At 36.8% G+C, this 24,083-nt stretch overlaps 1 protein-coding gene across 1 annotated transcript; it reads right to left on the bottom strand.

Moving 5' to 3' along the window:
• Positions 1-15,409: 15,409 nt before the first annotated feature.
• On the bottom strand, positions 15,410-22,124 carry LOC149426902 (uncharacterized). Its single transcript, XM_089639010.1, has 3 exons — positions 21,646-22,124; positions 21,235-21,491; positions 15,410-19,520 (listed from the first exon to the last, which is right to left on the bottom strand). The coding sequence occupies exons 1-3, from the start codon at positions 21,737-21,739 to the stop codon at positions 18,672-18,674; spliced, it is 1,200 nt and encodes a 399-aa protein (XP_089495136.1). The 5' UTR covers positions 21,740-22,124; the 3' UTR covers positions 15,410-18,671.
• Positions 22,125-24,083: the final 1,959 nt, after the last annotated feature.

The following is a 24,083-nucleotide window of genomic DNA, read 5'->3' as shown; positions in this document are numbered from 1 at the left end:
ATTATTATAGTTTTAATTTATTTACTTAACCAAATACAACCACGCAGCGTGCAACTGGGAGCGGTCGGGGAGGGTTCAGGGTGTGGCGGGGGATCTGCCGGAACGACTAGGTGACAAGTGTGAACAGCTCCATAGTGGTATATTTATGGCTCCATACAAAACTATCAGGGCCGCCGACAGCTAATCTGGGCCCCAAGTCTAGTAGACTATACCGGGCCCCCTCCCCACAACTTACCGGGGGGGGGTGAGATAACAATTAATAAGTTCATGCTTACCTGCTACTGCTAGGAATACTACTTCATTACCTTTTCTTATACCATTATACCAATCATTCGAATTTAGCATAATTATTCAATGGAAATGTTTAAAAAGTTATGGTCAATACTCAAAATAAAATACTTGTGTTTCTTGTTTGTGTGTATTTACATATTCTTCGTTAATCAAGATATCTTGAGGCATTACACAAGGACTAGCAAGGAAATAAGATTAAACAAAAAGGACAAAACGAATACGCAAAACAGTTTGCTGTACAAAGGAATTAAGTTATATAACACACTACCAGAAACTCTAAAGTCCTCACCAATTGAAAAGTTCAAGATGTATTGTAGGAGCTACATAAAACAAGAAAAAATATAGTGAATTTGAAATATTATAATTAATTAACTGCAATATGAAATATTATAATTAATTAGAAATTGGTAACCTTAAATGTACAAATTACTAAAATAAAATTCAAATAAAAAATATATTATAGCAACACAGATACGTTAGTAATGGAATACTAAATTGGAATATTTTTAAAATTATAGTAAAAACTCCACAAACTATAAAAAAATAATATAGGCAAATAAAAATTGTCATCTAAAATTTTGCTTTTCTACTTTTCTTGTTTGCAAAGCTAGTTATAACATCATCAAAATCCAAGTTTCTGGCCAGACCATTTTCTAAAGATAACATTCCCAAACTTGTTAAACGTTCTTGACCCATTGTGGAACGCAAAAAGTTTTTCGGTTTTTTGGTTTGAAAGAGTATTCAGTAACTGCAGTGGATTTAAATGTTCTGAAAAGTTTCCTGGTTGAATAGTTTTTAATGTTCAATTTCCAAAAGCGTTTCTTCTTCAGATACATCAGTTTTATAGAGTTCACACCAGTTTTTCACCCTTTCTTTTAGTTCTTCTTGAGTCATACTTGGGTATTGCCAAAGAAACTTAAACAATTCATTAATATTGTTGACAGCTTTGTATCTTCGGGTAAAGTTTCCAATGACACTGTCAAACAACACATAAAAAAACATTAATTTTAAAGTTCTCTTCTGGGCAATCAATCTGTTTTTCATGACTTTTATCAGCCAAAACTTTTGTCTTTTTTCTTTATTTTGGGAGTTCTTGTGAAATTCCAATATTTTCAGCTACAAGTTTACACTCTTCTAATATTCTAGTCCACTTAGAACGAAGGGTAGATAGGTTTTCAACTAAGTGTTGCAAATTGACAACTTCCACGTCCAGAGTTGCTTGTCTCGCTTGCAAAACTACACTCCAGGAGTTTATTTCAGACAACACTTTAAACCATGTCGTAGACATAAGTAGACATTCAAATGTATTCATATACTGTTCAATGCCCTTAATTTCGGCCAAAGTTTGAGGAGTGAGATAAAGCTCTTTAATCTTACTAAGAGCAACTTTCAGTCCTAGAAAGTCTAGTCCTAGGCTTGTGCTAGAACTAGAACAGGAAGAACTTTTAATAAAAAAACTATCACATGTTTTCTGACCTTTTCTTGACAACGTTTCTCGTTTCTCCATCTCCTTTCTTTTCAAGGCCCCTGACTTGTGCTGATAGCGATAGCTCATTATTAGTGTTATATGAATGAGTCGCTTCGTTCTTCACTTAAAACTTCACAATGACACAACGCCACAACGATCACTTTACTTCAAACAGTTCAAACGAAACACTACTTAACCAGACTAAACCATAAAACCATACCAAACTCAGCGCGCAGCGATTCCGCTATGACTGTCGCCGACGGATTGCCGACGCGACGGTCTGCCGATCGGGTCGGTAGGGCCCGGGGGTGAGTATGAGCGGGGGCGCGGCGGGCGGCTGCATCGCCCCTCCCACAGCGGGCCGGCCGGCATGGCGTGCTTGTAGCTTGAGCTGTGAGTGGCACGCTCTGAGAGCGTGTTCACACACATGCGTGGGATGACGTAATTCAGCATATCGCTCGCCATATATTCCAATTTGGAATGTACGGCGAATGTTATGCCGAAATACGCTATCCCTCGCATATTATAGCTGTGTGCTGTGTGTGAACACGCTCTGACAGTTGGGCCTACGGAGCGTGCGGGCCTGGGCGCCCGGCCCACGTCCGTTCCTAGTGTCATTGGCATTTTTTAGTAAAATATCCGGGCCCCGTCCCGGGCCCCCCTTAGGCCCGGGCCCCAAGTTTCGGACTTGGCTAACGTGCCCTCTCGGCGGCCCTGAAAACTATGAGCGAGTGAGTTCCGACATGATTTGAAAACGGATGCACTGCGCACATAAAAACCTGGGCCCTAAAACAATACCGAATATAAAAACCGAAATAAAATACCTAGGCATTTCAGTAGACCAGTGGTTCCTAGCCAGGGGATAAAACAGCTATTCTGCAAGGCAAATAAAATTGTAAGATAATTAAATATTAATTATAATTTATTGAGATAAATAAAGTCTATTTGTATTTGCACATATTGTTCTCTTCAATATCATTTTAAAGGGGGGGGTGATATAAACATATATGTGTATGTGTGGTAAAACCATGTTTGATAGTGTGAGGAATGTGGAGATCCGCAAAGAGTGCAAGGCTGATGTAAGCGTAATGAGTAAGATTAAGAAAGGGAAGCTTAGATGGTTTGGGCATGTGGAGTGTAAGGAGGATATATGATCCTTCCCAGTTGGACACACAAAGGTTCATTTTGTTTTGTATTGTTTGTAATTTATATATATATAAAATAAATAAATAAATAAAAAAATGCAAATGGTAGCAGAAGTCGGGGACGCCCGAGGAAGACATGGCACGATCAAGTGAATCAGATACTCGAGTCAGGCCATGTCAAGAGTCAGAATAATAGAAGAGTATGTATGAATGTGAATGAGGCAAGAAGTTTGTGCCAAGACCGAGTTGTTTGGCGGTCCGTCCTCTCTGCCTACCCCTGCGAGGAAACGGCGTGATGGTTAGTTAGTTAGTGATATAAACTGAATACTTTAGCATATAAGTAAAAAAATGGCACATCCCCCATACACACAAGCCTAGTTTTATTACGGTGGTATATCTTTTTTTTTTTTTTTAACGCCCAGAGAACGCAATTTACATGGTTGGCAGTATAATTTTAATTTGACAGATACTTTGAAACATAAAAAATAAGAATAAAATTACATTTGATAAAAGCTATGCAACAAGTCATACAAACACAAGAAACATAAACAGAAAATTACAGCTATTTGTAGGTTTACATGATGTGTTTAGGAGTATTGTTGAAATAAATGTTTTAAATGATCCACAAAACTTGCCAAGTTGGTATTGAATATGTCAACATCACCAGAGATGTGCTTTATTTCAAATAAATCCATTTCAAATGGAAATGCAAAATGGGTATTTTCCATTTTGCATTTTAAATGCTTTTCTAAAAACCATTTTGCATTTTAAATGCTTTTCTCAATGCATTTTCCATTTTAAATGCTTTTTTGCAACATTCTTCCTACTATCTCCACTCATCTTTTTTTCATTAGCCCCAAATATCAGTCGGTCCTCAACCTCGCTATGAGAGATAATTTACATTTCTCAAGTTGCTCCCTGGTAGGAGCCCTGGCAATTGAGTGATACCATTACAAAAAATACTGTTTTAAATACTGAACATGGGGCCATGACGCTATAATATCAAATGTTAGATAGCAGTTTCTATGTTTTTACGTTGGCAACATTAGTCCCGCGCAAATTTTTTGTGGTTTCATAATCTGTAGTGGTGGTGAGAGTGGTATATTTATGGTCGTGGTGTTTTTGGATTTACCATCATGTAATGTTTGTTCTACTTTGATGTCCATTATTAAATGACAAAATTGTTTAAAAATTCTATAATTATATTAATTGTTTGACCTGAGAAACCATTTTGCATTTTCAATGCATTTTGAAAATAGGTATTTTGCATTTGAAATGCTTTTCTAAAAACCATTTTGCATTTTGCATTTTCAAATGGAAAAGTTTTGACCCATTTCCATTTTGCATTTCAAATGGTTTTGGGTACCCATTTTGCACATCTCTGAACATCACCCAAGTAATGATTTCCCATGGTGTGAAATCGTTGTGAGTCGTTGTATGGTTGTATGCAATGGTCGTTGTATCGGAGAGTGGGCAATGTAGTTACGCTTATGTGTGCTGCTGTAGAATATTGTATTTTGTCGTGTTGTTACTGTGGGTGTATGTATGTTTATATGTTGCAGGAGTTCACAACAGTCGAATTTAGAGTTAAGTATTTTGAATAAGAACGTTAAATCGTTTATTTTACGTCTATCTTCTAATGTATGTATTTTTAGAGTATTTAATAAGAAATTGTATTTTAAGTCTTCGACAGGGATATTTAATTTAAAATTTATAAAACGTAGAATTTTTTTTTGTATTCCCTCAATGTTGTTAATGTGAATTTTGTAAGATGGAGACCAAACTACTGAGTTATATTCAATTAGACTTCTTACTAGAGATACATATCATAGTTTAATGGCTTGTAAAGAATTAAAGTTTTTAGTTGTTCTTAATACGAAGCCTAGTGTTTTCATACCTTTGTTCACAATTTGATGGATATGATTGGTGAAACTTAGTTTTTCGTCCAAAATAATTCCAAGATCTCTCATTTCCGTGCTCTTTCTAAAGCTATGTTATTGATGGAATATTCGAATAAAACAGGATTTTTGTTTCTGAAGAAAGTCAAGGTTTTGCACTTTACTACATTTAAAAATAAATTATTTTGAACGCACCAATCTGTAAACTTACTAATATTTGACTGTAGTATATGGCAATGATTTATATCAGTTATTTTCTTGTATAGTTTGATGTCATCTGCAAAGAGCAATACCTCGACATCGTTGAAGCAATTGGTTATATCATTGATGAAAATGAGGAACAAAACCGGGCCAAGGTGACTACCTAGCGGTAGGCCACTGGTAGCCCGGAAAGCTTTCGACATCCAAGATTTTATTTTAACGAACAGTTTACGATTTGACAAATAACTACTAAACCATTTTAGCATGTTATCCCTTATTCCTAGAGCAAATAGTTTTTGGATTGGTAGTTTATGGGATACTTTGTCGAATGCCTTCGAAAAGTCTGTATATATACAGTCGACTTGTTTATTTTCTGCAAATGATTGTATAATTTTTTTATTGTTATTAAGTTTAATTTGTAGAACTCCATTTTAATTTTAATTTTTTATATATTCAATAATATTGTTATTGGGTTTATAAAAACAGTTTATTTTTAAACAAGTTCTGCTGTGTAATTATTATTACGCGTGACAGCTGTTTCGCCCTCTGAAGGCATTATCAAACTGTGGGTAGCCCACTTACAGACGATACATTTATATTATTTCTAGGTAGGTATTTTAATTTCAATTACTGATTTCTTAATTGATTTTTGAGTAAAATATTAGAAATTATTAAAGTTTCCCCAATTAGTGTAATGTTTAAATTTGACTGAATGTCTTAATGTTAGTTATTCCCAAACGATGACTCATAAATAATTAAATAATTACACAGCAGAACTTGTTTAAAAATAAACTGTTTTTATAAACCCAATAACAATATTATTGAATATATAAAAAATTAAAATGATTGTATAATGTTGAGTGAGGCCAACATTACTATAAATGCCAACATTTTACCCAGTGAGGCCAACATTACTGAATTAAAATATTAAATATTGTAAAATAATGTATCAACAATAAACAATAAAAATAAAAAAATGAAGTTTTGAAATACCGTTAAGTTAGTTGCGGTGGATCTTCCTTTGATAAAACTGTGCTGTTTTTGATTAATTAATTTTATTAATTTGGGATAGATTTAATTATTATTATTATTTATTTATCTTATTTATATATTTTCTGTAAATTATGTAACATTTAAAAAAAAATTATGATGCCCCCACATGTGCCCCCACCACAGTACATTATTAAAAGCTTTCGAAGATTTTGAGTCTTCTAATGACTGTTAATGAATAAATAAGACAATTAATTAATATGTTGACTCTATAAACAAATTCGATTATTTTTCTAATTTGTAAAAACAAGAAATAATAAAAATATCATAAAAAATATATATATATATTTTTTTTTATTTTTTTTTATTAAATATCAAAAATAATATACAAAAATCAAAAAGTCCCAATAAACTACTTTAAAGTAGTTTGTCATTGGGTGCTTTTAACTTAAACAGATTATATCAAATGTATACATTCATATCATGAGAGGTGTAATACAATAAAAATAAAAACAAAAAACAATTAAAGCGTATGCAGTTAGAAATAGTTTGTATTAGAGTCTAGTACAAACTATTTCTTTCAGCTAGCCAATTTTTCAACAAAAAATTTCTTTTTATATTTGTACATTTTTTGATTTCTGCAGGTAACATATTTAAACAATTTGGTATCATGTAGTCTAGCGTTCTTTTTCCATATTTGTTTACATGCTTTGGTACGATTAGTCCTTCATTTAATGTAAATCGAGTATTGTAAGTGTGTTCCAGTCTATTTATGTACATAGGGCTATGTATGTGCTGAAAAATTATTTTATACCACATAATTGCTCTTACCGAGAGGATTTTCAGATTTTGATAAAGGTGTGGAACATTATGCCTTTGTTCATATAAACTTTTATGAGCTAATAATTTAACAAGAGAATTTTGAACTGCTTGAACATGATTTATATTTGTTTTAGAGGAAAATCCCCAAGCTGTAATTCCATACCTTATGATAGATTCAGCTAGTGATAAATAAATTATTCGAAGTGTGCATATTGGAACATAAAATTTTAATTTATATAAATAATCTACTAATAATAGATCTCAGTCGTTCACAGACTTTATTTATCTGTAAATCCCATTTGAAAAAACAATCAATAATAACACCTAAATAAACATATTTTTTAACCAGTTCAATATTTTCACATGTACACAACGCAGGGATACCAACATGTAGGCAATCTGAATTGTGTGTTTTAATTTCGGGTATAATAGTATTTACCTTGGCATTGGGTGATCTAATGTGTATCAATTTAGTTTTTTTTGCATTTATGATTAGGCCAGAGTCGTGAGACCATTTTAAAAGTTCAATGTAATCTTTTTGTAAAAGTTCAATACATAATTGCAAATCACTGCAAGAAAACACCAATGCAGTATCATCCGCGTACACAAAGTGTTATACATGTTTAAAAATAAATTTAATAAAAGATACATAAATTATATATAAAATAGGACCTAATATGGAACCTTGAGGAACACCTGCTAAGATTTTTCTTTTTTTACTTAAAGTGTTCAAAAGCTTTATTTGCATGCACCTGTTGTTCAAATAATTTTCAAATAGCTTTAGAAGTTTCCCTCTTATTCCTATGATTTCTAGTATTTTCAACAATTTTTTATGGTTAATAGTGTCAAATGCCTTGGAATAATCTATAAATAAGACTAATACATGATGTTTATTATTTAAATTATTATTTATCAAGCTGGCAAACTTTTGAAGTAGCACTTCAGTGCCCTTTTTTTTTGGAATCCATATTGGTTAGTATCAATAATAGAAAAATCTTCCAAATATTTTATTAATTTAATTTGAATGTATTTTTCAAGAATTTTTTCGAGTGATGGCAAAATACTGATTGGTCTATAATTACCCAAAATGGTGTGATCACCTCCTTTATAAATGGGTCTGATAATACTACATTTTAAATCATCTGGAATTTTTGCTTCAAATAAGATTCTGTTTACAAAATGGGTTATAATTGGACCTAATGTTAATATGTATATGTTTTTTAATATCGCTCATTCTGATATTATCGATTCCAGGAGAAGAGCTTTTAAGTTGCTTCACAATGTTTTCTATATCAGCAATTTTAGCCCTAGGTAGGTACATGCTTTGAGGCATCTCCTCTGGTTCAAACCCAGTTGTCCTGTGATTACATTTATGTAACATATTGCAAACATTGTCAGAGAAATAATCAACAAAGTCATTTGTTACGCTTTCTTCGGTCCGATCTTTCATCAAATATTTGGATGCAACTTGGTCACAATCATTTTTACATTTCTTTCCTAAAATTTGATTACATTCGTCCCATGTTTTTTTTGAGTCTTGAAATATATTTTTGAATTTATCATTATAGTATGAGGTTTTTAATTTTATTAACAATTTATTTAAAATATTTCGAAAACACTTATATTCTTTTTCGTAGTATTTGTTCGTTGGAGCATTTCTCCAACGTTTGTATAAAAAATCTCTTTTTTTAATTTTATAAAGTGCATCAGTAGATATCCATTCATTTATGGCATGCGGTCGGTTTTTTGATTTTTTGCTTATTTCAATTGTGCTTTTTTTATACAAGTCATCAAAATAATTTTTAATTTTCAAATAAATAACAGAACATTCGGTTTCCTTTAGAAGCGATTTCCAATCATAATTACAAATATGTTTATCAACCAGTTTTTGCGAAAGAATTTTAACTTTATTATAATCATTTGAGTTTAAATTATCTACCGAGTTATAGCGTATACTTATAGCTGTTGTGTTGTGATCGGCAATGTTATAGTCACATACACATGCGAAGATTGTACTGGTTAATCCAGCGGGCAGTTTACCGCTTATTCGCACGTAGAAATGATCGATACATGAACTATTTATTTTCTGTTTAACAATTACTTCCCTAGTGACGCCATTTATACATTTTTTCAAATAGTTATTTGTAAGAATATTTTCATAATTTATTATGATAGGATCATTTTTGTTTAATAAATTTAAATTTATGTCGCCGAAAAATATTACACTTTATAAGACTTTTGGTGGCTTAAAACACAGTTTATTGTTTAGGTTACACAGATTACAATGGCAAAATAGTCACAGTTTACAATTTACACGAATACACTTTGAAAATAACATTTATCGACTAGGCAAGGATTTATATAGGGTCCTCGCGGGATAGTAATTGGGAACAACAAAATAGAATCGAGTCGCGGCACAACTGTTCGGGACTAGCCTAGGTTTGCTTGGGGCGGATTACTGTCTCTCAAGGGCTGTGCGCAGCACAGGTAGCCAAGAAGAGGAGCGCGCCTTTAGCGAGTCTAGTAGTCTTCAAGTCGGTTGCTTAGCAATGGTAGTAGATAGCTGTCCTCAGAGGGCCGTGCGGGGCACGGGTAGCCAGCTGAGGGAGGGTACTAGCCAAGGCGAGCAGACAGGAGAACTGTGCTGTGCTTAGCAATGGTAGTAGATAGCTGTCCTCAGAGGGCCGTGCGGGGCACGGGTAGCCAGCTGAGGGAGGGTACTAGCCAAAGCGAGCAGACAGAAGAACTGTACTGTGTAAGGGTGAGTTGCTGCTTTTTAAGGGCTTCATTCTGTGTCAGCAGCGTAGGGGATGGTCGGCCGCGTGGGGGGGGATGCGTAGAGAGCGTTCTGCGCATCTCGTCGCCTGCGTGCAGCAAGACAGGGACAATGCCATATGGGGAGAGAGAGATGGTGTATTGGCAGTAATATTCCGCGCGCTACATCCTCCCCCTCTGGATCGAGGAGCGTCTCGCTGAAGATCCAGATTTGTAGTAAGCGAGATTTCTTATTTATTCTTCTTAGGGCGTCCCCGTTTGCGCAGGGGAATCACTGGAGCTGGTAGTGGTCTGACAAACCCTTGGTATGGAGTCAGCGCCGATGTATGGTAAGTGCCAAGCGAAACATCCGGGGCTGTCATGGCAACTATTTCGTAGCTTGTTGGTCCATGTTTTTGCAGTACTAGGTATGAGTCATCTCGCCGTGGAATGGGTTTGGCACTAAACTCCCTTGCAGCCTTGCTAAGAGCGTGTGATTGGACAAGGATATGATCCCCGGGCTGGTGCTGAGGATCCTCTCTTCTTTGTGACTGCCCATACCACTGCTAGAGCTTCTCTTTCTGTCGTGGAATAATTTCTTTCTGCGGGTAAGAGTAGGCGGTTTGCATACTCTACCGGATGCTCATCGGGGCCCTCCCCCTGGACCAGAACTGCTCCCAATGCGTAGTTACTTGCATCTGTTTGCGTTCGCTTTGTTGAATTCAGGAATTCTGCGAATTGCTCCTGAGTAAAGCTGATGAAAGCGCCTTCCCCATTGGCTTGCATCTTGAAGCGAGGGCTGCGGCGCGGACGTGAAATTTTCACTGATTTTAACACTTTTGCACAATGTATCTGGCCACTTAGTTGGGCGCCAGTTTATAAGACTTTTGGTGGCTTAAAACACAGTTTATTGTTTAGGTTACACAGATTACAATGGCAAAATAGTCACAGTTTACAATTTACACGAATACACTTTGAAAATAACATTTATCGACTAGGCAAGGATTTATATAGGGTCCTCGCGGGATAGTAATTGGGAACAACAAAATAGAATCGAGTCGCGGCACAACTGTTCGGGACTAGCCTAGGTTTGCTTGGGGCGGATTACTGTCTCTCAAGGGCTGTGCGCAGCACAGGTAGCCAAGAAGAGGAGCGCGCCTTTAGCGAGTCTAGTAGTCTTCAAGTCGGTTGCTTAGCAATGGTAGTAGATAGCTGTCCTCAGAGGGCCGTGCGGGGCACGGGTAGCCAGCTGAGGGAGGGTACTAGCCAAGGCGAGCAGACAGGAGAACTGTGCTGTGCTTAGCAATGGTAGTAGATAGCTGTCCTCAGAGGGCCGTGCGGGGCACGGGTAGCCAGCTGAGGGAGGGTACTAGCCAAAGCGAGCAGACAGAAGAACTGACTTTGACTTTGATAGAATGGCAAATAGAGTAATTAGCTTGGTTTACAAGCTCTAGCTCCTTTATAATGATGGGCATGATTTTAAAAGATAAATTATTAATTTACAAGTTTGTGGTCGTTAGTTTTGCGGGAGTTGACTGCAATAAGTTTATTCCTTCCTGAGGATTTGTTTGGGCTTTTTGTATTTCATCGATGCGCCATGGCACATTTTTTTTCCGAACAGACGTAGGTTCGGCGGACGTTTTGGGATCCTTTTGATGATAATGGTTGGCTAGTTGTTCGAGACATTAAGCCATTGTTGTGTTTGAGTGACTATTGAGTTCTATGAATGATGATTTTATTGCATTAGTGAGGAGATTAATGCTTGGGTATTAGATAGCATTAGGTGGGATTGTTGCATGAAGGCTTGTAGCTGTTCGGTTGCTCTGGTGAGAGCGTCTATTGCGTATTGAGGGGCGCGGGGGGGGGTGGAGTTTGGGGGAGGGGCTTGGTCGGTGGATGCTTGGGGTTGCGGTGGAGGGGGGGTGGTCTGTAGGGACATTAGGGGAGGGGGGCGTGGACGGTTGGTTGCGGTGTGTGTAGTGGTGGGTCGGTCCTGCGTGTTCCTATTGGTCGCGTAGTGAGGGAGGGGCCAGGAGGCCCTTTCGGTGTGTCGCCATTGGTGTTGGTTTCGGTAACTGTCTTGTCTGGGGGCGTAGCGGGGGATGGGACGGGATGGGCAGCCTTTGTAGTTGGCTGTGTGTGCCCCTTCGCAAAGAGCGCATTTGGCGGGTGTGTGCGGGGATTTGGTGCATTCGTGCGTGGGATGATCTCCCGCGCATTTAACACATCTGGGGCGGGCATTGCAGCAAGCTGCGCTATGTCCGTGATTTTGGCATCGGAAGCATTGTCCGACGCTCAATCTGTTCCTTAGAGTCTCAACTGTTACTCTGAGGTTCATGATGGTGTTTAATTCGGTGTAAATGAGTTTTGCGCGGTCGTTTTTTGTAAGATTGACTAAGATGAGTGGGAGGGCTAATCGCTGGGGGCCGGTTTTCATCCGATGAACCGAGATCACCGGGTAATTGTGGGCTAGGAGATCGGCGATCTCTTGGCATGTTATATCCTCGGGGATGCCGCGGATTACCGCTTTCAGCGGTTTGTCCTCGGGGAGCCGGAATGAGTGGAATTCTTCATTCCTTGTCGTTAAGAGTCTGGTAGTGAGGTGGTGGTCGCGAGGGTTATTCGGGAAGATGTTGATATATTTGTTTGAATTTTTAGCGTAAAAATCGACTCCTTGGTCGATTAATGCAGCTTGTAGGGAGCTCCAGCCTGCTTTGTTGTGAAGCATGATTGGAGGGACGCGGGGGTGGGAAACAGTTGACTGAGGCGTCTGGTTCTGGGTAGAGGGGGCGGTGTGAGGGGTTGAATTTGTTGTGGATTGAGAAGTGGTTGGTTGCGGGGAGGGTTGGGGGGAGGGTTGGGCGCGGGGTGGTGAGGGGAGGGTTGTAAGAGTGGGGGGGGAGGGAACTGTTGTGTTTTGTGTGGGTCTTTTGCATGGTGGTGATGTTACGTAAGATGTGGATGGGACAGCATAGGGGATGTTATTTATTCCCGTTTGGAATGTATGTTGAGTGTCTGTTGTTGATTCTACTGCATAAGGAACGCTGTGCTTTTCCGTTCCGTATGAGGGGGGGGTGGCTGTAGTGCGACGACCCCGTTTACGGGTGCTTCTGGTCGTCTCCCAGGGCATTTCGTCTGCGCTAGAGTCAGTACCTAAGTCTGAATCTTCACTACCGGATTGCGTTGGGGAAGGGGGTAGGCTTGACAGGTGGGGAGCGTTGGGGGCGGGACTAGTGGGGGAGGTAAGTGAAAGTTGAGTTCGGGGGGGGGACGCAGCCATTAGGGCGTAGGAGGCGGGGGAGGGTTGGTCACAGGGGGGGGACGCTGAATTTGACCTGTCGTTGATTCCTTCGGGCGAGAGAGGGTTGGTGAGGGGGGCGGAGGTATCATCGCGGTTGTAGAGTTGATGTGCCAAGCGGAAAAGTGCTTTGCCACCTTTTTTAAGTTCATCATCGGATAACTCCGATGGGTCGCGGTCATTCATTAATTTAATCGTGCACATTAGGAAACTTGCTAATACTTCGTTTATTGTCATTTTGAATTGGGGTATGTAATGGGGGGAAAAAGTATGGATTTATGATTTTCAGTTTTGGAAGTGGGTGAAATTGAAGAGTATTGTGAGTTTAAGAATGAATGAATTTAATGAATGAGTTTAAGACTCTAATTTGCCAGACTATTTAAATCAAAGTGTGTACTCACAGAAGGCGAAGTGAGGAGTAGTGGTGATGAGGTGGTGAGGTGGCGGTGATGAGATGGGTGGTGATCAGTACTGATTTTGTGGATCGTCTTGGGTCGGCTGGGGGCAGTTAGCTCTACTCTTCTTTCAAGCGGGAACTATCCCGAGTCGATATCCAGGACGTCAGGTTTCACAAAAGTTCATAGACACTGTCACTGAGTTTGAAGTTAAGCAGCACTATCACAAGAGTTTTTGATGCACTGAATTGATTTGGAAGCGTGTTCACTGAGATTCTGATTGATTGTTCGGAGCTATAATTTGGCGGTGTGAGCGAGACTATTGATTAGAATTACGCGCGCAAAAATCCCGAATGGCGGGCCAAAATCGCGGTAATTCTGAGTTTATACACTGATTTGTCACATGTAATTTGACCACTGAGTTTGTAATGTTGATTGAAAATTTGATTACGCGCGCAAAAATCCCGAGCTGCGGGCAAAAATCGCGGTAATTTATGATGTGGTTAAACTGAGTTTAGTTTAAATTAAATTAAATTACGCGTGCAAAAGTCCCAGTTGGTGGGCAAAAATCACGGTAATTTAATATGATGTTGAAAAGTTTAAAAGTTTATCACTTGTAGTCACGGTAATTTAGAAAGTTTGTTGTGCAATTTGAAATAATATTAACACTGGATGCTAATTTAGAAAGTTTGTTGTGCAATTTGAAATAAAATTATCACTGGATGCGAGCACTGGGTACCGACAGAAGAACTGTACTGTGTAAGGGTGAGTTGCTGCTTTTTAAGGGCTTCATTCTGTGTCAGCAGCGTAGGGGATGGTCGGCCGCGTGGGGGGGGATGCGTAGAGAGCGTTCTGCGCATCTCGTCGCCTGCGTGCAGCAAGACAGGGACAATGCCATATGGGGAGAGAGAGATGGTGTATTGGCAGTAATATTCCGCGCGCTACAACTTTCATTTGATTTAATATTGTTTTCAAACACAGAGGATATTTCTGACAAAAATGATAGCTTATTTAGATTCGGAGGTCGGTATATTGCTAAGACATTTAAAGTGCTCTTATTTGGAAGTGTCAATATTCCAAAAACGTTCTCAAAAAATTTGGTGTCCAGAAATATTTGCGAAAAGGAAAGGTTATTCTTTATATATAACAAGATGCCTCCACCGGATTTTTGTTTTCTACAATAGTGATACGAATTGTATCCGGGAATATCATAAAGATTAACAAGTTCCGAACGAATTGCCGTTTCGCAAAGCATGAGTACGTCAACGTGATTTAAACAGTCTTTAAAATAAACATGAAATAGGTCGAAATATTTACATATTGACCTAATGTTTAGTTGAACAAAATTAAGTTTACTTGTATCACATTTCCTTGAATCTTGCTTTTGAAACCATTCACGCAGGTTATTTACTTTACAAAAATTAATATCATTGTCATCATCTATGAAACTAAAAGACATAATGATTTAAATAAAATATTTCCAAAACATTCATGGTTAGATTATAGTATTGTTCAGTATAAGGTAGGTTTAATAATTTGCACCAGTAAATACATACTGTACATTTTCTACATGAAATATATTTGTTTCGTTCATTGTATTTTAATTGATAACTAATTGATAATTGATAATTAATTGATAACATGATAATTAATGGATAACAATAATTTATTTGTTTCATTCTCCATTTGGTAACGATTTGTAAGTAAGATAGTGTGCGTGAGTTTACGCCGCTAAAACAAGTATTGAAACAGTAGTGCAGATAAATGGGAATATTGGTATTGCGGTGTATATAAACTATTATACTCTTTATTTAAAATATAATAAAATATTACACTTATAACATTCCGTATAAAAGTAAAAAGTTGAAATACAGTATTTATTAACAGATAATTTAGATGCAAGGCAATGGACATAATAGTATATGTAGAGTAGGTGTATAGAACGTATTTAAATAGTGTAGGCCTATAAACAATGATTATAAAATGTATTTTAATATTCTGTATCTGGTAAAGAAAAGTGTGAAACTTTTGATGTGTTAATTTAATATTAACAAGCATCTTAATAGAAGAAAACTTACATATCACATACGCATGTAAATAAAATTGATTATCTTCATTAATTATCAAAATACTACAATATAACAAAAGATTCTTATTTAAAATATATTGTTGCATTTTTTTTGATAAGTAAAAATTAATATTCAATATTTTGTTCAGCAATTGCGAGCATTTTTTTATATACCTTACAGTTGTTTTTGTCATTTGCCCTATGATTAACTGGAAATGTCATTTTATATTTTTCATTTTGAGTGCAACAGTTTCTGCAGTTTGGTTGTTTGTCCTTGTTCCCGCATTCGCTGTATGTGTGGTCGAGACCGCAGTAACTGCAAACAGGCTTTTCTTCCTTCTCTCTCTGCAGACATCTTGCAGCACCGTGTCCGAAGCGTAAACAGTGGTAACATTGCATTACTGGATTTGCGTCTTCAACAAAGATTCTTTGGTATCCGATTTTAATTTTATCTTTGTTTAAGAGTATTTTCCGGGTTTCACTCTCTACTTCAACCACATAGTTAGATGTATCATTAAATTTATTTTTAATTATTTTCTTGACGTTGAACACAGGTTTATGTTCCTTATTTTCCGACATAATTTTAATTTCTTCATTTTGTTCGATGATGTCACAAGTGAAATCTTCTTTATCATAATCATTAAATATTCCCTTGAAAATTAAAGTAGGTTTTTTTTTTGTTAATTCCTTAGTATCGACATCATTTATTACTTTTGAGATCTCCATTTGTAATTTCTTCACATCTTCTTTTTTTAAACACTCGATGATGATTCTGTTTCGGGATATTTTTTTGATGCCTTCAATACATATTCCCAGTTTACTAGTTTTAATATGTTTTTGTATTTTTTTTAGAATCGAGTCAGAAGAGTCACTGTTTGTTTTAGGACTAATCATTAGACAATATTTATTTTTTGTATTTTTTTGTTTATTTTGAGGGTAATCATATGTTTTTTCTCTGTTCGCGATTTCTATTTTATTTTTATCTTCCGACATTTCAATTGCCAGGTGCCCTAATAATGATAAAATGTTTGTGGCTTTATTTGTCACAATAATTTGTTGGTCTTTACTGAACTTTTTACTGGAATCTTGCACTGCGAGAAGTAGTTCACTAACTACCTCCTTTGCTTCTTCCATGAATTTGTGTAGATTGGCCATATTTATTTTTTCACAAACTTACTCCACTTTACACTTTTACAACCAGTAGTACTGTACAAATATTGTTGTCACCAGTTTGACAGTTTCAGAATGTTTAAAATATTTATTTATTTTCAAATGTGGTTTGTAGAAGATATGTTACTAATTGATTATTATTTTTTATTCCAATCGATAGTGCGCACTTTGTTTAATTTAATCATCAGCTTCACTGTTTGTTTTTGCCAAAAATAAACACTTTGCGGAGCACTTAAATTGGGAGCAGAAAAATATGCAGCCTGTCACTAAATGAATGTATAATACGTCTTATGTTTCACTTAACATTTTATTTCTATTTCATCCTTTAGAACAGAGGTCGGCAATTAGTTGTGGTGGTGGGCCGTCTGAATGTCAATTTTTTTATGGGGCCACGCGACGCTTCGTATCGTGCCTAGCAGCATCACGCAGCGCAGAGGTCCCCACCCTTATCTGGCTCAATGATCACTTTCCAAGTATATTTTTCTTCAATCTGAATCAAAGCCAAGAAGAACATTGGGAAATAGGTGTGAGCACAAAGCTACCAAACGAAAAACTAATCATTCTTATCTGAGCAAGGTACTGACGGAGGAAGAGAAGCTAAACATGTTCACATAAATTTCACTAAATTCATAGCCACAAAAACCTATATTCAGGGGCTTTTGTCTACACAAACGTTGTGCAGGAAACAATGCTGTAGACAACCTCAAGAATAATATGGGACTTTTGTTTTTCTTATTCAGTAGCGCTGGGGGTAACCGATGCAACGCTTTATACATGGTTCAAAGCAGAATGAGGAGCAGGGCAGGCCCTAAGCCAAATGGCGCCTGGTGCTCGAAAAAACCTCAAGGGTGATGTATTAGATGTTAGGTATTATCAGCGCCTTGACATGTCGGCGCCCAGAGCGGATTGCTCCAATTGCCCCTGCACTGGAACGGCCCTGCTGAGAAGTCATAGCTAACGAATTCACCAGCTGCATTGTGATCGTTTGCAGAATTCGCCACAAAATGTCAAGGAGGTAATTCTGATTTCAGATGGTTGCATTTACAATAATAGAAATCGTGTTCTGGTAAGTGCTTTAATCCCTGAGTAAATACATATAGTGATGGAAGCCGAAAATATCAATCCAACATTATTTCAAGCCTCTCATATATTCACCTAGTGATTATATTGCACAAATGCAAATGGTGTGACAGAAAATGGGCATTATAATTTTTTTTTAAGCATTTTGAGTCCTTACTTACAAATGGTATCTTTGCATCTTAGGAAAAGAGATGATTCCCGGTGGTAACGGATATAATGTTGTCATTCTTTCAAAAAGGCGTATTTCGAATTTATTGATATTGCAGCATACAGCTTTTTATGAATATGCTTGAAAATGTTGGTCTTAAAAAAATTGTTAAAAATAATCTTTCCCATTTTTACAAATATGTTTTGACTTATAGGCAGCATGATGGACTCTTATTTTACATAAATATTATTTAATTTTGAAAAAAATAGCATAAATAGTTTTTTTTACGAATTAAATAAAACAATATAGAGATAGGTATACCTTTTGTTTGAAATTAAATATGCATGAAATATTACTTGCTCAATATTTTGTATATAAGATACGTTAGTTTGTATGATATTAAATCAACGTTATCTGGAATTTTCAGACATTGGAGAAATAAATTTTATATTGGCAAAGAAACAAGATTATTAAATGTTTGGTAATATAACGTTTTCATTTCTGTAAAATTTCTTTTTAGGTAACATAAAAAAATAGTTCATGTATTCAACAAAAAAAAAACAACAAAAAGTTAGGTTAAGTTAATCTGCTACTTCTGCATATTGGTTAACTAAGCTGTGTATGCGCGGTATAAAGGAGTTTATAAACAAATTGACATTATTGTTGCAGTGAAAGATAGTTTTAGTTTGTGCGACTCTATTAGGAAAATGAAATTAAATCTATTGCAAGGCGGTCAATAAGAGAATTATTTAATATTTTCTACAAAACAGCAACATTTCCCATGAATATCAAATTAGGCATAAAACTAAAGTTACAATAAAGTAGCGCTTGCATCTTTTTCAGTCAATTGCAATTCTTGAAATGGTTACTAAATATAATAAATACATTGTAATAAAACAAAAATATTCCAAGATATTAATTTTATTTTCTCATTGGTGAGAAATTATATGCATAATGAAAATGGTGGTGCTATTTCTGGAATGAAACCATGTTGAAAAGTTTTATTATTAAATGATGCCAATTCATCTGCCAATAAGTTTTCTAGCTTAGAATAAACTGCTTCATTATCACCTTGAGCAGCGACTTGTCTTCCAAAAGTTGGCTCGACTAATTTATTCATTTCAAATATGTTGGGTGCATTTGTCGGTGGCATTTCAAATGGATTTTGCTGGGTTTTAGCTACAGCCATAGCGGAGTTTACAAACAAGTTCCCCTGGACAGAGCCATTGTTCTGGCTCAAACCAGCATTAGCGGCGGCAAAAAGGTTAGCGGGGGACACTTCCGGGGCTGCGGGCTGACTAAAACCAAAATTACTAGGATTTGAAGGCACTCCAAACATCCCACTACTACCGTCATTTGTACTGAAAATATTTTTTTGAGGTGATCCTTGTTGGAAAGGATCATTGTTTTGACTGACTGCAAATGCATTATTGGTGTTTTGAGCTGCCCCTGCCTGGGCAGCGGCAGCAAAGAGATTGTTAGCAAATGCATTCGTCGAAGTTGTACCAAATGCGCTTTCTGGAGAAGTTGGAAAAGCAGTTTGCGTAGTGTTCAAAATATTTCCACCGCTGCTGATATCCGTTCCTTGTACGGCACTCCTAAATAAATTGTCAGGGTTTTGAGACGTATTGATGCTGCTCATGAAGTTTCCGTAACTCGGAGTATCGAAAGGGTCCGCGGTAGGTTCTCCTTTATAAAGGCTCTGAATGGTGTTGATAATTCTGCTGGAGGGTTTCAGCAAGGCTTGAAAATTCTTCATTACATTTTGCTGAATCATTCTGAGTTGGTTTAACTAGAAAAGATCATAAATTACATACATTATTAATAAAAATAAAAGTTTATAAAATAAGTGGGTAGAGGTCTTCAAATAAGTTATCCCTGTTCTGACAGAAAACAATATGTATATAAAAGGATGTTAGAAGTTGGGGATACTAACACTATTGTATTTTGAAGATATTCTAATATCTTTGAAAGCACAATAAGTAAAATATATTCATCTTTGTTTAAAAAAAAAGTTTTCTTAAATCCCTTTACATTACGTAGTGCTAGCTGACGTGTAGCCGGAGTTGCTGGGAGCTATCCTTAGGAGATATTTTATTTTGATGTATCTCACAAGGTTTAGTGAGCGTTAGGACGGGTTGTTTCGGAGAATCTGAACAATTCATCAAATTTCAACGTTCATTTTCAAGTTCTGTGAAAGATTTTTTTAAGTTCTGTTTTTATTTCAGTTTTGTCAAGCAACTAGCCTACAATGATATAAAAACAGAACTTGAATAAGTCTTTCACAGAACCCGAAAATGAATGTTGAAATTTGATGAATTGTTCAAATTCTCCGAAACAACCCGTCCTTAGTAAGGTAAGCACTTGAAAATAATTTTTAACAACTTGATTACAACATGTCTACTTATCTCTACTTTTTATTTATATAATAAACATGTATTATATATATAAACCTTCCAGAAGAAATTCTCTAAATGATAGTGAAAACCGTATCAAAATCCGTTGCAAAGTTTAGAAGAACTAAGCACACAAACAGACAGACACGGATATTGACTTTATTTTATACTATTTAGAGATGATGGCCTCATCACAGGTCGGTATAAAATCGACAATGTCCGCATCCAATAAAATGTGTGTAATGTTGCGCGGGGTTTCGCTGCATGGACTCGCACACAGGTCTATTTGTGCCAATAAACTGTCGGTATTGCAGATTACTTTTTACCATCCCGCATTTAGCATCTCGTTGCATGAGTCAAGTAACGACGAGGCTGGAATTTCAAATTTATTCACAATGCTTTTGTGATATTATTAATGTGCCCAAGTAATAGATTTAATATTTAAAAAAATAAACATTTCTTTTAGTTATAAAAGCATTTTATAACTAAAAGAAATGTTATTAATAATAATAATTTATTTTTCGGAATAACTTTATTGAGTAAAACCTCAAATTGTAATATTTAATTATTGAAGACAATATTAGCGATTTCTAAACGAAAATCTGAAACAGAAAAATCAGAAAAGGATACGGTCACATCTAGGACTCGAACCCAGGACCCTTATAATTATTTGTTATTATTTTTTACGCATGAAAATGAACCACTTTTTGTCATAAATCTTAACATTTATTACCAAAGTTGAAAGAAAATTATACAAAAATACAATTTGTATTTTATAAATAAAATACAAATTACCTACCAATTTAAAAAAAAAATTATGGTTATATATCCGGCAGACTCGATAATATTGCGAGGCTACTGAAACCACATGCCGCTTGCCTGTATACTGTAAGTACGCAACACCGCTCCCGCGTCTTACCTACCCGTGTACTGGCGCCAGTACAGATATACCTATGTAACGAATCTTTCTCGGTGTCACACATTCTTTCATCTTAATCTGGTTTATTATCGATTCCTTACCGACCCATGAGGGAGTTGCCTATGACAGAAACCAATTACCAACAAATTAATTAACATTTTGCAAAAACATGATAAAATAAAAACCCTTACATTATCAGGTAATGTTCCATTAGTCTGAGCTTCATAGGCAGAAAGTCTCAGTTCCTCAGGAGATATGTCACTGAAGCCAGGAAAGTTCAGTTTATTTTTAAAAGGCCCGTAGCAAGACAAGAGCCATTGCTTGCTTTTAAGGGCGACACTGACTTCAGGAACTACTAAGTTTATCAATTGCTCAGCAGTTATGTGATTCGTATTGTTGTTGGATACTTGTTGGGGAGGTTGATATGTCTGCTGCTGCGCTTGTGGGGCTAGAAACCAGAGACAACAGGGTTGCATTAAATTTTCATAATATTTACCATGTTTTCTAACACAAACAGTAATGAGGGTGGAATATTAATAAGTCAAACAATTAAATTTGAAAATAATAAGTCAGATAATGTTTTAATTCGCTTAGGAACTTACCATGATAAGAGTATTTCTGGGAGTACGAATGCTCAAATCTACAGCTATCACCATACCGACAGCAACCTTGGAGAAAGAACTTACACAGAACCATTTTCGGTCAATTTTAATAAAATTATTTGGATATAAATTTGACTCATGTATCAATTCTATCATCAATATAATAATATGAACAACAATCCTCGTACGGTGGCATAGATATACCACGACGGTGGTTTCAATGATCTGATCAAACTATAAATAAACCCAATAAACCGCTCAAAATCAAACTATCAACAGATGGCGCCATGATGGCGCATAGATTGCGAACGCCAGCTTGCGCCAGCTGTCAAATAATTACAACAACAAAGTGATGCCATATTCCACAAATAAAATAAAAACCCTGCTTTAGGGAAAAAAAACCCAATCTTAAGGTCCGAACAGAGCGTTATAACCATAAATAAACCACTCTTGTTAAAACCCTCTCAGACCGGGCGATTTTGTATTGAATGACGCTTGAAAGCTAATGACAAGTGTGAACACCCTTGATTGATCATGTTTTTAGTTAAGCGACGAAAGTTATTAAGTCATCGTTCGATTTTCCCGCCGAATTGAAACGTGTGAACATACGTTTCAAGTTGTTATAACTCTACTTAAGGGAAGTTAATAATTAATATTATTCATGTAAAAGAAAAGGAGGAACGAGTAAAAAAAGAAATTACTTAGTTACAAAACACTCTTAAAATTTATTTAATAAAATGTATAAAGAAGGGTTAGTCTTAATCTAGGCTTAATGATAGTTCTTAAAATTAATTCTTAAAACTAATTGTCCTTTTTCTTAATCCTAAATTATCTTCATTCACTGTCTTAAAAGTTGGGTCACGTTACGAGATAATTATGCAAAAATTGTGCAGACACTTCCCTTTACGATGATTCTGGAATCACGGATCTCCACGTTCGCACTTATCACCGACAACACAAGCGGCAACTTGGGTTGGATCCGAAGGGCGGAAGTTGTTCAACCTGGGCCAAGGCTCCGAAGGGCGGAGTCGGCAGGCAGCGAATTCTGAGTGGGCAGCTTCTGGGTAGGAAAATCCTCGGCACCGCTCCAAGGGGGAGAGCAGGAAGTTTCTCGGCGGAGGCGAGACGGTAACTTTTGCTAGGGCAGCTCCCTGGTCGGAAGAGCCTCGGTGCCGCTCCAAAGGGGGAGAGCAGGAAGTTTCTCGGCGGAGGCGAGACGGTAACTTCTGCTAGGGCAGTTCCCTGGTCGGCAGCTGCCTCGGCGCCGCTCCAAGAGGGAGAGCAGGTTGATGACTCCCGAGATGATGACTGTCGGGTGCCAAAAAAAATCAACTGTTGGTTGCGGAATCTGTCTTCAGCTGTTGAGGCGAGATGAGAACTGCCGAGAGGGCAGCTTCCTCGGCGACCGCCCCAAGGGGCGGGCGAGATGATCACTCTCTGACTGGGTACTCTTGACTCATTGTTGACTGTTTTTGGTCGGGACTGTCTTCAGCTGCGCAATCCAGCGACCGTAGCGCGCCTGTCGTGGGGTGCTGTAACTAAAGTGGTTCCGCTTTACACCACTTCGGTACGTTGCTTGAGTCCGTGGCGCTGGCATCGACATTCTCACCGTAGTCGTTATTATTATTTTAAAAGATGCTAAAATGACATTTGTACAAAGCTTTCAAACAATTACAATATAGCCTAGCCTTGGGCGAAGGTTTTTATTGCCGGGTCGCTGGTTTAACAATACACCCATTTCGGATTACGACTTGATGAGGGTCTTGAGCTAAATCTGCCGACTAATGGGTGTATTTCCAAGTTGGCTTTCTATTTTTTTATTGCGGGACCGGTGAAACTGTTCAGTAAATATTTTAAGTCTTCGACAGGGATATTTAATTTAAAATTTATAAAACGTAGAATTTTTTTTTGTATTCCCTCAATGTTGTTAATGTGAATTTTGTAAGATGGAGACCAAACTACTGAGTTATATTCAATTAGACTTCTTACTAGAGATACATATCATAGTTTAATGGCTTGTAAAGAATTAAAGTTTTTAGTTGTTCTTAATACGAAGCCTAGTGTTTTCATACCTTTGTTCACAATTTGATGGATATGATTGGTGAAACTTAGTTTTTCGTCCAAAATAATTCCAAGATCTCTCATTTCCGTGCTCTTTCTAAAGCTATGTTATTGATGGAATATTCGAATAAAACAGGATTTTTGTTTCTGAAGAAAGTCAAGGTTTTGCACTTTACTACATTTAAAAATAAATTATTTTGAACGCACCAATCTGTAAACTTACTAATATTTGACTGTAGTATATGGCAATGATTTATATCAGTTATTTTCTTGTATAGTTTGATGTCATCTGCAAAGAGCAATACCTCGACATCGTTGAAGCAATTGGTTATATCATTGATGAAAATGAGGAACAAAACCGGGCCAAGGTGACTACC

This window comes from Hesperophylax consimilis, chromosome 1 (genome assembly GCF_061612785.1).
Source record: "Hesperophylax consimilis isolate HC1 chromosome 1, BYU_Hcon_1.0, whole genome shotgun sequence".
Classification (NCBI taxonomy): Eukaryota; Metazoa; Arthropoda; class Insecta; order Trichoptera; family Limnephilidae; genus Hesperophylax; species Hesperophylax consimilis.
This window is presented reverse-complemented; position numbering and strand designations above follow the sequence as displayed.